The following is a 16,923-nucleotide window of genomic DNA, read 5'->3' on the forward strand; positions in this document are numbered from 1 at the left end:
GTCATTTAATTATATAGGGGGGTATTGTAGGGGTCAAGGAAAACAAAACAGTTTTCAAGAATTCTGTGAAATTAATTGAATATAGGACCCAATTCGTTGGTAACTCTTATCATCTACAAGCCTCTTCGAAAACTCTGTACCAGTCTTAAAGTTCAAGATGCAAAGACCATCTCATTTGGCACTTATAAAAGCTGTTTATCAAAATTTTATTCTTTAGCATCATATACCAAGGCGTATCCCGTCCCTAACATCTCTCAGTTATACATTCTTATCGCCAAGTTTATCATCTTCCATCTTTTCCATTTACTGGAACCATCTCAAAACAATCTGATCCATCCTTCCATCTATGGCAACTTTTTACCAGTTTTGTTTTTCCACATGTATTGTACACAAACAGTTCACTTCTGCAGCCTCACCCTTTTTTTTTCTTTCACATTCAACGTTGACAATAAACTTCAATGAAGGAGAGTTTGCTTAACAAACCTTTCATACATTTCAACCTTGGCTTCCATAGAAACTCCAGTCTTTTGTTCGCACCCTCGTACCTTTCTTGCTTCACCTATTTTGTAACTCCTCTTCTCCCATCCTGCCATCAACCATTATATTTACCCTCAAGTACTGATACAGATCAGCTGATGCGATTCTACCACCGTTCATATTGATTTCCTATGCTTCAACTCACTCTTCGTATTTACTCTCAACTTTTTCCTTTTGCAAGCACTTGCATTTTTGCTTCCCTGTCTCCGGTCAGTACTGTATCATCTGCAAGCGTCAGCTGGTCAGCATTTCAGCCATGACCTGTTTTCTTAGTCCATGACTTCCCACCTACTTCTCAAAATAATTTCTCTGACTTCTTAAGCCATTTCGTATAGTCAAGGTATCAAACTGTCATAGAGACATAATATACTCCTGTATCACACTCATTTCTAACACCAAAACAGTCATTCTACCATCTGTGTTTGGTAAACTTATTACTACATTTCCATCATGAAAATTTTTAATCAGAATGTACCTGAATACTCTACACATTGCCTCTGTTGATTCTGTCGATAGATTTTTATAGACTTATCTGTGACTTATCCATGCCACGTATAGTCTTTTGTCTAACGGAACTGTTTTGTAGCAAACACTTATTCCTTACACTTCATTCCTTGCGTAAACCCCGAACAGTTCTTCTCATGTCAACTTTTAAAGCCATCTGGCTATTATTGACCAGCTTTATAGAGTAATGTAATGTCTTATCTGTCTTGACCCGTTAAATAATTCCGACCCCTGTGCCTCGAGCTCATCATCATCACAGCCGTGCTTTCAATCCACAGAGGTGCAAAACAATATGTATGTATACAGGTATATATTTATATATTTATACATACATATATACAAACACACAATTATATATATATATATATATATATATATATTTATATATATATAATATATATATATATATATATATATATATATATATATATATATATATATATATATATATATATATACAGTACATATGTGTATATATATGTATGCATATACACATATATGTGTGTGTGTGTACATGTACATAATATATTAGAATAGTATTCCAAGAGGAATAAGCTGGTTTAGTGTTCAAGAACTTTTTGCAAACAGAAACACAAAATAAATCTCTCTGATTAGACTTGCTACCCAGGATTTTTGGCAAAATGAATTAACAAAGTATCTGTAATTTGTCAGTCAATAATAAACTGTCGATAGTAATTGTTATTTAATCCCACGCCGAAAATGTATACGGTTTTTCCAAAATCTCTTTTTCGATAGATAATTGCCATTTACTGACCTTCGCCCCCGTGGTCCAGAGGTGACGAGACTCTACCAAAAAAAGTTCTGAGATCGATTCCCGCTCAGGCGAGGGGCTCACTTAGAACTCTTTTCCAAGCATTCAATTTCCACCTGATAGTCACTTCGCTGTGGTGGGTCGCAGATTGGATAGAGAAGTGCTAGTCTTCCCAGAAAATTTGAGGCACAGGCTCTAATGGAAAAGGCGTGTACAGTTGAAATATATATATATATATATATATATATATATATATATGTGTGTGTGTGTGTGTGTGTGTGTGTGTGTGTGTATATATATATATATATATATATATATATATATATATATATATATATATGTATTTATATACATATATACATTGTATATATATATACATGTGTATTATTTATGTACATAAATAGTAAATATACATATATATATATGTATGTAAAAATATACCTATGATATATATATATATATATATATTATAAAACAGTATATATATACACACACACACCGCGTTAGGTGCACTGAGGCCACTACCCCCCTACGGGGTCTTTCTTTTGGGGGGAACTAGTGCGAAAGTAGTTTCATCACTGTTTGATTATGTGTGCTATTGCAGGTTTTTCTTTTAAGAGAGAGAGAGAGAGAGAGAGAGAGAGAGAGAGAGATTGTAAAATACCATTATATCTCTGATGAAGGTTCTATTGAACGGCATACTTACAATGCCGGAATGACGTTCAAAAACTTGAAAGTGCACCTTTCTTTATGCAACCTTCAATTAACGACCTAGATGTTTTTGTTACAACTCACACGTGAGTTTTTGAGGCAGCAGCAGACAGCCATTTCAGATGATGAAACGAGGATTGAGAAAGAGAAACGTAAACTGAAAGCAGTTTATATTTGCATTTTTATTTTAGGATTTCAGGAATTTACTGTGTTTTCATGAATTTTAAGAATGATTATTTCCATCGGTTAGGTTTTCGTCACCGTAATTTTTGTGATGTTCTGTGATTGCGGAATGTGATTCATTAGCTCGTAAAGATTTTTAGATACGACTCCAGTAATAATAATGATGATTCTGAACGTATTAAATTTGCATAATTATTAATCATACTGCGGGAAGTCAGTGTAACGGGAACTACAGTTATTTATAAAGCAGTGTACCTCATTTTCTCTTGATAATTATTTGCGGCTTTTGACAGTTAATTTAATTATTTTATTTTTATTTATTTATTGTTTTTTTTTTGCAAGCTGGAGAGACTGCATCATTGCTCATTGAATGATTTATGAACCTTCCTAATTTATAAAATATTCTTTTTCATCTGCGTTCCAAATTTTTCTTTTTTCTTTGTTATAGGATAAAGTAAGCTTTTGTCTTTTATTTTTTTTTTTAAATAAACATGGTAATAAACGGTTGTTGGAACTTATGAAAAGAATGTCAATACCATTTGCTTAATTAAAAATTTTTTTTTTTTTTTTTGGAATTATTAGTTAACATGCCAAAAAGTACAGATATAAGCGTGAGTTAATTTTATATCTATCTATCTATGTATATATATGTGTATATATATATATATATATATATATATATATATATATATATATATATATATATATATATATATACATATAGACATACGCACACGAACACACACACACACACACACACACACACACACACATATATATATATATATATATATATATATATATATATATATATATATATATATATATATATATATATATATATATATATATACACACACACTCACACACACGCACACACACAATCATCACGTACGCTACAATGCATAGTTCATTTTGCATACAGATGAGCAGTTCATCTGTAACGAGTAAATTAAAAACTCGCATGCTTAGATAGCAAAAAATAAATTAAAGCAGAATGTGGTACCGTCGTTTTATGAACATAATACTACGAAAGGTACATCCGTATTCTAACCAATCTGATGTAAAATACACTGTAATCTGGGGGATGACTAAGACGCTTTCATAGTGTGCGTCCTAGTCTTCACAGTTGAATTGTTGTTGTTCATGACGCAACATCGTGTTGTTGTTCATGACGCAGCATCGTGACAGATTTAGCTGCTTCATGATTAGAATCGAGTATAAATCATTCAGCTCACGAAAGGATGATTTGACCAGTTTTCATGTGTCTCCTCTTTGATGTATGGGAAAACTTGTGGGTAAAACTGAATAAACTGGATTATGAAGAAACGGAAAAGATAATGTAAATTAAAGCTACCAATTGGGAGGCAAAATATAAAATTTGGAGTTTAAAATGACAAAAAAAACCATTGTTCCTTCTTGTTAAAATAAAATAAAATAAAACAAAGTGAAATAAAATAAAATAAAATTTTAGTCTGTTTGTCAAATTGTATGTTTTGTCGAAAAGAAACATGTTTAACATAGAGCTTGACTTGACGTCTAAGATATTCAGTTATTGGTGACTTTATCGTAACTGTTTTTTTTTTTTTTTGCATACCATGAATATAACTACACACACAAACACATATATATATATGTACATATATAAATATATATATATATATATATATATATATATATATATATATATATATATATATATATATATATATACATACATACATATCTATATATGAGAAAGAATTGTGTAATTGCAGCTAAAAGGAAGGGAGCGCAAAATATCGCCATATTTCGGGGCTGTATCTCTACCCCTTTTAAGCAATAATACAATCATCTCTTCTTCTCTCCCTCTGTTCTATGTATTTGGACATTTTCCATTTTGTCGTGCCGTGTACTTTTACTGCTATAATTTTATATATATTTATGTTATATATATGAATTTATATATATCTATATATTTTTATTTGCTTATTTATGCATGAGAATGTGTATATACATATATATATATATATATATATATATATATATATATATATATATATATATGTATGTATATATATGTTTTTTATTTACTTATTTATGCATGAGAGTATATATATAAATTTATATTTATATTTATTTATTTATTTTGGAGAACTTATATACATATATATGTGTACGTACAAATGTGTTTATATATATTCATTAGTTTTCTTTTAGTGAAACTGACATACAATTCGTAATTTATGTTTTTGAATTCCATTTAATTTTTCTCGAAATTTTGATAACTCGCGATTAGTCACATACTCTTCATAACCAGTTCGAATTATTCTGGTTGTATACATGAGCAGTACAAAACCACCTTACCTTGCCAGTCACATGAAGCATAAATAACTTACCTACGCTAACAGCGAAGATCCCTGTGAGTGCGAGATAGATCAGGATTTTGTTCGACATGTTTAACTTTCGTTTTATACTTAAGGCGATTTTTATTTGATTTTCTCACTTTGAAGCGATCAACGTACGAAAAATATTGTTCATTTTATTAAGTACGTCCTGCAATCGTTCACACTATTTGCATCATCATTCGATCAATCATTTCAGTGTCAATCAGTTTTCTGGACTTTATTTCTAACTTTTGCAAAAACTGGACGTACTTTTTCATTGATCATGTGAAGGCTTAGATTTTATTAATGTACTTAAGGTATGGATTTTTATAAGTAATGTCAACAAGAAACGTGACACTGCGCAGCGCGAAGAAACTATTACACTGGCGAATTCTTTGATTTCTCTCGAATAGAATAGAAACTAAGGTTTAGTGCTAAACATTTCAACGTTCGACATAGTCTGCAATGCTTTAGTGCGGTGCTAGATGTTTCAATCCGAATGATTTTAGAAATAAGAAGCGAACGACGAAGGACAAAGGAGTATTCAATCCGAGACTGCCTGTGTGCGTCTGGCCTGATTGCCTGGGATTGTGAGGTGGTGCTCACTGTCGGAAAGTCAGTTGGACACTGGCAAACAGTTCTCGGCCTTTTCGTTAGCCGACCCAGATGCCCCCGGTACTATATCAGGCGCATGCGCGTCGCGTGTGGCAGGGAATTGTTCATTTGCATGTGTTATGGTTCCTGAAACTTGTTTCTTCTCCTTCATATTTTTCCTCCCTCCCGTTTCGCCCCAAAGTTCCCGGCGAAAATTCTACCAATCGTGTAAATGTTTGTCTTTGGCCACAGCCGTTTGATTGCTTTGAAGTTCCAGAATTGTTTCTTGGGATTTTCCCTTCTCTGTGCAAACTACGCTTTGTCATCTGTCGGGAGAGTTGGCCGAATAAATAATTCGGGATTCTTTTCGAGTCGGTGTCTACTTGTGAGGTGTAAATGTAATATTTTGCCGTGTCTCTAGTTTTCGTTCGTCGAATGGGTGGCGACTTTCAGATTGCTTCTTGTAATGTGATGGTTTTTGTAATATTTTAATATTTACAACTATTTGCGTGATATAAATTAGGACACTATGCAAAAAAGAAGTGAGTTCCAAAAGTATCATATCATCATTTTAGCATTAGTTTTCAGAACGTCTGCACTGAACTCTCTCTCTCTCTCTCTCTCTCTCTCTCTCTCTCTCACATATGTGTGTATATACACATATATGTGTGTGTGTGTTTGTGTATGTGTTTGTGTGTGCGCGTTCACATCATCATTGCCTCCAACCCCGTGCGACTCGAAGAGCCTCGTTTTTCATCTGCTTTCACTCCCACTGTCTCCATTCATCTCCAGCCATAGTTCTCCTGCAAGTAGGCCTTGGGTCTTGCAACTCTTTCGGCGCCCTCAGAATCCCAGTTGACATTGTCACATGCTGTGAAATACGTATCAAAGCAGTCTCTTATCTCCTCTTCCTTCTTATCGTATCTGCGTATAGAACGTCCATAATTTCCCCTTATGATTTCTCACACTGTCCTGTTCTTTGGCTCCGGATATTCTTCTTAAGTGCTATTTTCAAATCGACATTATCTCTTGAATGTTGTTTCATTCTCATACCTTGATTCATGTCTGTGTGGAGATGCAGATTGTACTGTACTGTTGTATAATGTTACTCTCGTATGTAATTTCATTGCATTTGATTTCCAAAATATTATTTATTTTGTCATTGACTGATTTGCCTCCTTTAATCTTTCACCAAGTTCCAACTAGTTAGAAGTTGTACTGAATTCGTGTTCCTATATATTTGAAAGAGTCCCACAGTAGTGCTTTCTCCTCTAGAATGATTACATTTCTGTGCAGACTTTGTCCTCGTTATTTTTTTTTGTAGGTTTATCTCGAGCCCATCTCCCTAGATGCTTGAGGCATTCTGTTACGCGAACTATTATAAATCTTACGGTATGATGATTAACATAACTTACTCAGCATTTTTTAAGTTTCTTGCATTACTCCAATCTAAACCTTTTCATCCTTCTGCAACCACTTTTTGTATAATACAATCCATATACATAAATACATACATACACGCATATATATATACATACCTATGTATTTATGTGTGTGTATATATATATATATATATATATATATATTTATGTATGTATGTATATATACACACACATTATATATATATATATATATATATATATATATATATACATATACATATACATATACATATACATACATACGCACATATACACACATATATACACGTCGAAATATCCAGTCAGGTCAAAACAGTGTAACGCATTGGTATGTCGAATGAAGGTTAGTTCTTAAAGGTACTTTAGCCCTCTATTTTTACCCACCGGAAGTGCTAACGGCAGTTTTTCGAAGTTGCTGCAGAAGTTTTATCCTGAACTTTCAGCTAGAAACTGATATTGCTGTACTGTTGCAGATCCAGCTAATCTTACCATTTCTGTTAAATGCTTGGATTTTTAATGTCAGGGAAAATGTGTTAAGGCTCGCGCACGCACACACACATACACACGCATATGTATATATATTTATATTTATATGTATACTGTATACCGACGCACAAAATCATTATTAGTATACAATAGACGGGATAAATAACGCACACTCAGATGTAAATATATTTTCAATGAGAGACACAAATAGATATCTAATTAGGTGCATTGATTTATCGTAGTATTTCTTTTAAGTGCAAACACGCAGACATACACGCACACACACACGCACACGTGCACACATATATATGTGTGTGTTTTTTACACTTAAAAGAAATACTACGATAAACCAATGCACCGAATTAGATATCTATTTGTGTCTTTCATTGAAAATATAGTTGCATCTGAGTGTGCGTTATTTATCCCGTCTATTGTGGCCTATACGTATAATGATTTTGTTCATATTTCTCATCATTCGTATTTATGAAGTGTCTACTGAAGAAATCAAGTACTGGTGATCGTCAGGAATTCAAAGTGATCAATTTAGGGAGAAGGACAGCTAAGGTGTGATCCATTCCTTTGGTACATATCGCCAGTTGGAGACTGAAATTAAAAGATACTCAAAATATCTGTACTGTCCTGCAAAGCAGATTATTTTGCATTATGTAATTTTACATTGCTTGGATACAGTTCAATTTGATGTCACTATAAACAGCACGAGTAGCACAGAGGAGTATACAGTGGTGCTGTGTATGTATTCACTTTGTTTATTTTAAGCAATATGTGTTTTGATTTTAAAAAATGGGACCTTTAAAAGTCAGCTTTTCATTAAATCGTAATTAAGTAAAAGTGGTAGTTCTTTCTCAGCATGGAGAAAGATGAACTGTAGTGCAAGCAAACGAAGAACTAAAAATTTACTCATAAAGAAACACTACTAAGTATATACGAATAAAGTAGCACTACTAAATATTTGCGAATAAAGAAGCACTACTAAATATTTACGAATAAAGAAGCACTACTAAAAATTTACGAATAAAGAAGCACTACTAAATATATACGAATAAGGAAGCACTACTAAATATTTACGAATAAAGAAGCACTACTAAATATTTAGGAATAAAAAGGCACTACTAAAATATACGAATAAAGAAGCACTACTAAATATATACGAATAAAGAAGCACTACTAAATATTTGCGAATAAAGAAGCACTGCTAAAAATTTACGAATAAAGAAACACTACTAAGTATATACGAATCAAGAAGCACTACTAAATATTTACGAATAAAGAAGCACTACTAAAAATTAAAGAATAACGAACCACTACTAAATATTTACGAATAAAGAAGCACTACTAAATATCTGCGAATAAAGAAGCACTACTCACCCAACTCCCACATATAGTTTGTGTTTTCTCTAGCACTCCGTGGCCGGAGGACCATGAATATATGTATATCACTTTGGTAAGTTCCTGTGTGGAATGTGAAGTTTCCCAGGGGACATGGCGAAGACATGTTCAGCTTGTCCCGACCGAAAACAAAAAACGGCCATGCGATTCTTATCTAATTTTGCGCTACCAACAGCGTAAAGTATCTCGATTGACATCCAATTATTGAAAAAATTTCCCCCGTTTACTGATAGAAGTTTAATGTGTTTTACGATGGCAGGCACCTCCGGCGAAAGCTGTGCCGCGGGTCTCCCTCGTAACAAAGGAACGATCGGTGTGCGCAGTAGAGACGCTGCTCATAATTGAACTTATATTTCAGGCAAAGTTATGGGCGTTTTCTGATGATGCTTAGTTAACTAAGGTTTCGTAAAATTGAAAGTTATTTTCTTGCGCGAAGTCCTTTTTTTTTCTTTTTCTTTGTAAGTTTGATAATATGTGATACATAATACCTCCTGAATTTGAGAATTATTTCCGTAGCATTTAATTAATTTTTTTTTTTTTTTGTTTCAGTATAGTACAAATGAATAAGTAAATTCATGGCTTTCCGCAACGCTGGACTAATTTGTGCCAAATTATATGCTTTCACTTTCAAATTCCTTTGGTCAAAGACAGCATTAATTAATAGTATGGAGAAAAATAGATAATTTATTAATGGATTTGTGTATTTTTTTTTATCGTGAAACGTTTATCCTCGTGGAACTTAAAGTCAGTCCACTTTCCAATTGCTCTCAGAAATGTATAGTAGTTGAGGGGGTTATTTAAATCATCCAACACCGACTACAAAAATAATAATAATAATAATAATAATAATAATAATAATAATAATAGTAATAATAATAATAATAATAATAATAATAATAATAATAATAATAATAATAATAATAAATAATAATAATAATAAAATAAAATAAAATAAAATAAGTAAATGATGCGGCGAGTCGAACCCGTCCTAGATACGTTACACCTTGTACCTCATTTTGCATGCACTCTGATGCTTCTTAGATATTAAGCCTCGGCCATTCCAGTACCCCCTTTCACTCCATCTTTTCAGCACCTTGTAGACAGCCGTCTTTACTGGTCCTATGTAACTCTTCTGAATTATATACTCTTTTGAAGATAATATATTGTCCTCCATTCTGTTTCCATAATCAAACTGTCCCGAAATACTAATCAATCGTTTCTTTTACTCAGTAGAAATATTTTTACCACATTACTTACTCTTTCGATTATTTTTATGCTATATATACTACTCGAACAGATCATGCCATCAGCGCCCACCCTTTTTTTAAATTTACATTCAACATCCAAGTTTATCTTCCCTAAAGGAGAGTTGGCTCAACATTCCTCTCATACATTCCTTCTTTGCTTCACCTATTCTGTGACTCGCCTCTTGTTGCATCGTACTATAACCCATTATATTTACTCTTAAATAACTTTATAAGTCAATCGCTTTTATTCATATACCATCTGCATTAACAGTCGATGTTCAGCCTCAAACTGCTTTTTTAGTTTCAGTTTCACTTTGCTATTCACTGCCAGTGCTGCATCATTTGCAATAAACGTCAACCCTCCTACACTTCATTCTCCTATCAGAAACGTTTAACCCGCCCTTACTCACACGTAATTTTGGGGTTCTCGCTGGTTGCTTCCCAACTTCTGTCAAATTTTTGTGGCTTCACCGGTCCCCTTATGGGCCCTAGTACCCGGCCATGGCTTTATACCCATACCCGTCCATCCATCCATCCACCGGTGCACACATGTAACTTTAGGGTTTTCAGTGAATGGGTAACCCCTTATCATTTTTATAGCCTGTACTACACAGTTCCATGGACTGCGCGATATATGCTATTCTAGGCTCATTGTCTTGGGAATTGCGAAAAAAAATTTTTTTTTTGGGGGGGGAGTCACTGACTTTGGAAAGAGAATGGTATTATCCCTTATCTAATTTTTGGGAGGAATTTTTTTGTATGCATAATTTATTCAATTGCGTTGCCGAAGCAGATGTCTTTCTTTAAAAGGTATCACTGTTTTTATCATCATTTCTACTATTTTTTTTATATAATTTCTAGATTCTCAGTTAGCGTTGGAATGTTTATAGATATGTATTGACGGTGAATTTTGTTAGGAATTTTTTTACGGAGAATTTCTTCTCCGTGTGTGCGTGAATGTCCACAGTTGCTGCGATATTAATTGTAAAACCAAGTTTACAAGTCTAATTGGAAAATTTGCTGTCATGGTAAAATGTGTTTTTTGATTGTTCAGTTATTTTTCTTGATGTTAAGTATTTTTTTGTCCACTTTTCAATATTTCTGTGTATTTAATTTTGTATTCTTCTCAATTATTTTGTAACTTCAGGACACTTTAGAATGGTTTTTGTGGTTGATTCTAATGAGGAAGGATTATACTAAAGCATTGTGACACAAGCATGTCAAACGATTAGACATCAGCAGTGATCTAGTAACGAATAAAATATATGGATTACGTAACTATTGAATGACAGGAAAGGTAAGAACTTGGTAATGAATATGTCAACCATTTGGATCCCTTGAAATATCAATTTTTGTGTGAGCTGACTAGAACTTCGAATTGGTGGCAGGGTTTTAGAAGACATTTTTTTAACTTATCCGTTCCCTGTTTCTCGCAAGTGTTTTAATTTCTGAAATTCTTTTATCTTCTGCCCCGTGCCCGTTCTTCGTTCCCTGCAGACCGAATGCATAAAACATGTAATGCATTGTTGGAGGTTGGTTAGAAAGGCTTGAGGATTTCGTGTGTTAAATGATTATTGATTTTTAAAATTCACGAAAATTGATATATGAAATTAAGACTGCAGAGTGCGAGCAGTTTTTGTGATTGAGGCAGTAAGAAAAACATTCGAGGTCGGTGTAGTGGCATTATTATTATTATTATTATTATTATTATTATTATTATTATTATTATTATTATTATTATTATTATTACTACTACTACTACTATTATTATTATTATTATTATTATTATTATTATTATTATTATTATTATTATTATTATTATTATTATTATTATTATTCTGAAGATGAAACCTTCTCATTGACTTGAAATCCAAGCTTCCAAAGAATATGGTGTTAATTGTATAGAAGTAACAGAAGGTAACAGGAAATACAGAAAGAAGAGACCAGTTATTAGAAAAGCAAAAATAAATTAACAGATCAATAAATTAGTAGATAATGTAAGTTATAAAATATAAATATGGCCTGGGGTAGCAATGCATCGCATCTTCGCTCGAACTTTCGAGGTTCCAGTTGTACAACATCCTCAGGGAGACTGTTCCACAGTCTAACGGTGTGAGGAATAAAGGACCTCTGGAACTGAGAAGTTCGGCTGCGAGGCACATTACCTGCGTATTGATGCTGCTGTTCAGTAAACCCGGTCGCCCTCGGCTGGCAAATAGGGTCAGGGATCAATTGTGAAAGTGGAAGATCTCTGTTAAAGCACAACTTGTTACTGGAAATGGCAGTTGACTGACAAGTGAAAAGAACAAATGGAAGTTATGACAGCTAATCGGAAAATAAGATTGATAGCATTCCTGATTAATGATCAAGCAGTAATTATACTCTGGACATAACGCAAGGAACCATTTTACGCTTTGATAAAAAACTTATATTTCTTTTATAAATATGTGTTGCAATCATGCAATTCTGCGCATTTATTTCTTCTTTTATAAATATTTGTTGCGATCATGCAATTCTGCGCATTTAATTCTGAGATCGGCGATTCCGTAATATCACGATAGCAGATACGCACTTTGTCATGCGTTCTCGCAAATGATTTATATGTATTTTTTTCATTTTAATCATAATAATGCGTCTTTATCCTGCGTAATCTTCGTGAATCGATATTGCCTTAACATAATTTAGCTATAATCGTTAAATGATCACACAAAAAGAGATAGGAAAAAATTTGCTAGAATGAAAGCTTTTGAAAACTTGCGTAATTTCTTTCCAGCGTAGGTTCATTTTGACAGTGTTATTAAATACAGGCGCTTCAGACAGCTGGTAGAGTGCAGGAGAATTTCATTATTATTATTATTATTATTATTATTGTTATTATTATTATTATTATTATTATTATTATTATTTCTTCTGTGAAGCCCAAGATCAACTCAAAATTTCCCCTGATAAACTTATTAACTTTTCTGGCTGTATCCAGTGCAGGTCTACCAAAACTGTGCAAACAGGCCCATTGATAGGTAACGATCTCTCTCTCTCTCTCTCTCTCTCTCTCTCTCTCTCTCTCTCTCTCTCTCCTAATGGGGAAAATGCAAAGAACATATTTCAATGCTAGCAAGAATAAAGAAAATTTGGAGAGAATTTGTTACACATTTCTTTCCTTTTCCTCATTCCTTATAGGCCTTCGTCAAATCACTGGACAAATGAGAAGAGGTAGATTGAACGAAATATTTAATATATATGGACCTTTAGCATTTGTGTTTTCGAACTAGGGTGGAGGTTTGGCTTGCAACTGCGATAATGATAAAAAATATTTTCATTCTACCGGTCGCGTTTCTTTACAGTCGTTATAATGATCCCCAACTCCACATCTTCCCTCTTTGTTTCCAAAGTCTTTAGAAGAGCCTGATTAGTATGTATATACATGTGTATATATATACATATACATATACATATATATATATATGTATATGTGTGTGTGTGTGTTTATACATAGACATGCATATATACAGTACATATATATATATATAGAAATATATTATATATATATATTTGTATATATATGTGTATTCATAGATATATACGTATATGTTTATATATATGTATACATGGATTATATATATATATATATATATATATATATATATATATATATATATATATATATATGTATGTACTGGATGTTTCTGTTTCTAATTGACATAAGCCATTTATATACTTTCAAATGTTAAGCCACAAATATTATTTTATAACCTACTAATAGCGAATAACTTTCTCCCAAAATGACAACCTCTTATCTGTTCAATCATCAGTACAGATAAGAATTGTTTTCGGTTCTTTTACATAATTTCGGTCGACTTCGGAATCGAAACCATCTCATATCCACCATGGTAGCTCATTAGTGAGTATGTAAATTGTTCTCAAGTTTTAGGAATTCATAGTAATGGTTTAACTATGGCTTAAGGTAAGGAAGTAAAAACTGTCTTGCGTAAAATTAGTGATGGACTGAAATACTGTATACACACACATACATACATACACATATTTATATATAGACTTATAGGTATGTGTGTATATATATATATATATATATATATATATATATATATATATATATATATATATATATATATATATATATATATATGATCAGAAAATAAAATGAATGAAATAGATCTGATTGTTTTTTCATATTTTTCTCCGACGGAAATTAGAAGTCGTCATGCCGGAAATTACGTGATTAGGGAACAATGAGAATATATTATTACATAAATCACATGCATCAAAATGTATGTAAGTCCTGTACAGGAAAGAACAAATAAATTATTTACGATTTTCTTGAGAAAAAGTTGGATGTCACGACACTTAGCGAGACGAAAGAAAAAATGGACTTGGGGCAAGTTTGGGAAGGACCGAGATTTGCTATGTTTTGGGGGGTGGCTGAGAGAGGCAGAACTTCCGAAAAGTATATTATTTAGAAATGATGTGTGTGAGGAAGGCCTAGATATTGCTGGATGAAAGGAATGGAAAGATTATTGAATTGGAAGTCTCGCCGGATTAATTTATTAGCGCATGATGTGCTTCGGTTTGTATTTGTTTATATGTGTATGTGTGTGTGTGTGTGTGTGTGTGTGTAGGGGTTTCAGCAGGCTAGTGTGTATTGACTGTTGTATTTTTTCTCTAGAGCCACTCCAAATAAGAACTTGAAGTGTCTTTGGGTTGATAAAGGAAATAAATATTTGGATAAAGTGATCAGACATCTTCCAGATAAGTAGGCAGCTAAGCTGCTTTTCAATTACGCGAAATTAGTTGGCGCCTGACCAGTTTGTCTTTAGGTCCTCTTTTGCTGTGTTTTCTTATATACTTTTCCCCCCTAGGGAGGTAAATGCCGTCAGTGCACCTCACGTGGTGCACTGTAGGCATTACCCTTCGGCCCCTAGCTGCAACCCCTTTCGTTCCTTTGATTCTACTTTCGTTCATATTCTCTTTCTTCCATCTGACTTTCCACCTTCTCCTAACAGTTATTTCAAAGTGCAACTGCGAGGTTATCCTTGTTACATCTTTAAAACCTTTTACTCTCAAATTCCCTTCCATTATTCAGTGACCTCATAGGTCCCAGCGCTTGGCCTTTGGCGTAAATTTTATATTCTGTTCCATTCCTTATGTACTTAGTCTATACATTTGTGCCGAGTTTTAATGCTTAGTTATCAAGTTTTAATGCTTAGTTATCAAATAGTTCTCTTGTTTGAGCCGATCTTTGTTGACTCACAGTCTGGTTGTTGCGTGTTACTCTATCTTATTTTTATTGTAAGTTCATTTTTGTTATTGCTAATCCCCGAAAATACGCGGATATCATCTTTAACATTTTACCACTGCAATTTTTATTACTTGCCTGACCTCTCATGCAATATGAAGGGAGTAATTTCCGTCGCATTTGCTCTCCACTTCTCTTTTTCTTATGCCAACCCAATCATATAATATGTATACAGGCAAATATTTGCTGAATACGCAAGGCTCCTATTTATGCCAGATGTATGTCACTGTTCTCAGGTCAGTCAGTCATCATTGTTTCGTTTCGTAGGTTCCTGTTCCTAAAAGTTAATTTAAATTGGTATATGTAGTGTACGAAGTGCATTGATAGGTTAAAAATGCTTGATCACTATGCTGTTATTAAGTGTCATTCGTTGGAATGCTGACAAGTTCACTATGCTCTCGTTTCAAACCATAAATTGTACACGTGAAGCTCGTGAATTTTACTTTTGTGGTCTTTTATGTAAGGAAGTTTTATTAGACTTTCTAGTTTTGCGTCGTAACTCGATCGTATTATGTTACCCAACTTTGAAAGCTTTTCAATATGCATTGTATTTTGGTTGCCTAAATGACCTTAGCAATCTGAAGGTAAAAAAGAGAATAGGTTCCAGTAATCTTGGAGAGGGTCAAAAAGTGATTGCAGTGAAACTACAAATACAGTCTTTTCTTCTGCGTTAAATGTTATCGCGACCCCTTTCTCAGTATTAAAATAGCTGAAACAGTATGGAAGCACCTGCAATTTTTAGCATGGGTCATTATCTACAGAAAAGAGGAAATCTCCCACTGGGTCTTCATATATTCCGAAATCTTCAAATTCGCGGTTTTATCGTTTTTGTTGTAAGTTCGATACTGAAATTTGGTACAAGAGCACAGAATCATTAGCCATGTGGAAAAGTGGAGAATCTGTTTCGAGTTTTTAAAATTTTTGAAATGTATTAATTCCAGTAACAGAATTGGTTGTAATTGTAAGAATCGCTGTCTTTTACAGGATTAAATGTGCCGCAGCGAGGAGTTGTCAAACATTATTGAATAGGAGTTACTAGCGGAACCTTGTTCTGAGCGTCTTCCACTAAACCCACTTTGTATGTCCCCAACGGTAATGACCAATATGTTTGAGATTCAACTTATTGTATTGCGTTTATACATTATTTTCACAATTTTTCCTTTTATACATTTCGTGCTGTAGACTCTGCCATCAACGCACCATAATACAATGCGAAATTATAGAGGATATTATTATTAGAAATGACCAGGTTCCTAATCCCTGGGCAAGAAGCTTTGACTTACATATCCGGTACACGCTTGGTTACTTGTGGCTGCAAAGCACCTTGTGCTACGAGTTTCTTAGACGTTGCAGCCATTACCGCAGAAACTGGGTGGCGAAAAAT

At 33.4% G+C, this 16,923-nt stretch overlaps 1 protein-coding gene across 1 annotated transcript in view; it reads right to left on the reverse strand.

Moving 5' to 3' along the window:
• Positions 1 to 5,702, reverse strand: part of LOC136832582 (lachesin-like) — a 357,078-nt gene extending 351,376 nt beyond the window's left edge. The window contains exon 1 of the mRNA XM_067093658.1: positions 5,086 to 5,702. Coding sequence (XP_066949759.1) covers positions 5,086 to 5,143 — 58 coding nt within the window. The 5' untranslated portion in view covers positions 5,144 to 5,702. The remainder of the gene's footprint in view (positions 1 to 5,085) is intronic.
• Between the last annotated feature and the right edge of the window lie 11,221 nt (positions 5,703 to 16,923).

Source organism: Macrobrachium rosenbergii, chromosome 50, assembly GCF_040412425.1.
Source record: "Macrobrachium rosenbergii isolate ZJJX-2024 chromosome 50, ASM4041242v1, whole genome shotgun sequence".
Taxonomy (NCBI): Eukaryota; Metazoa; Arthropoda; class Malacostraca; order Decapoda; family Palaemonidae; genus Macrobrachium; species Macrobrachium rosenbergii.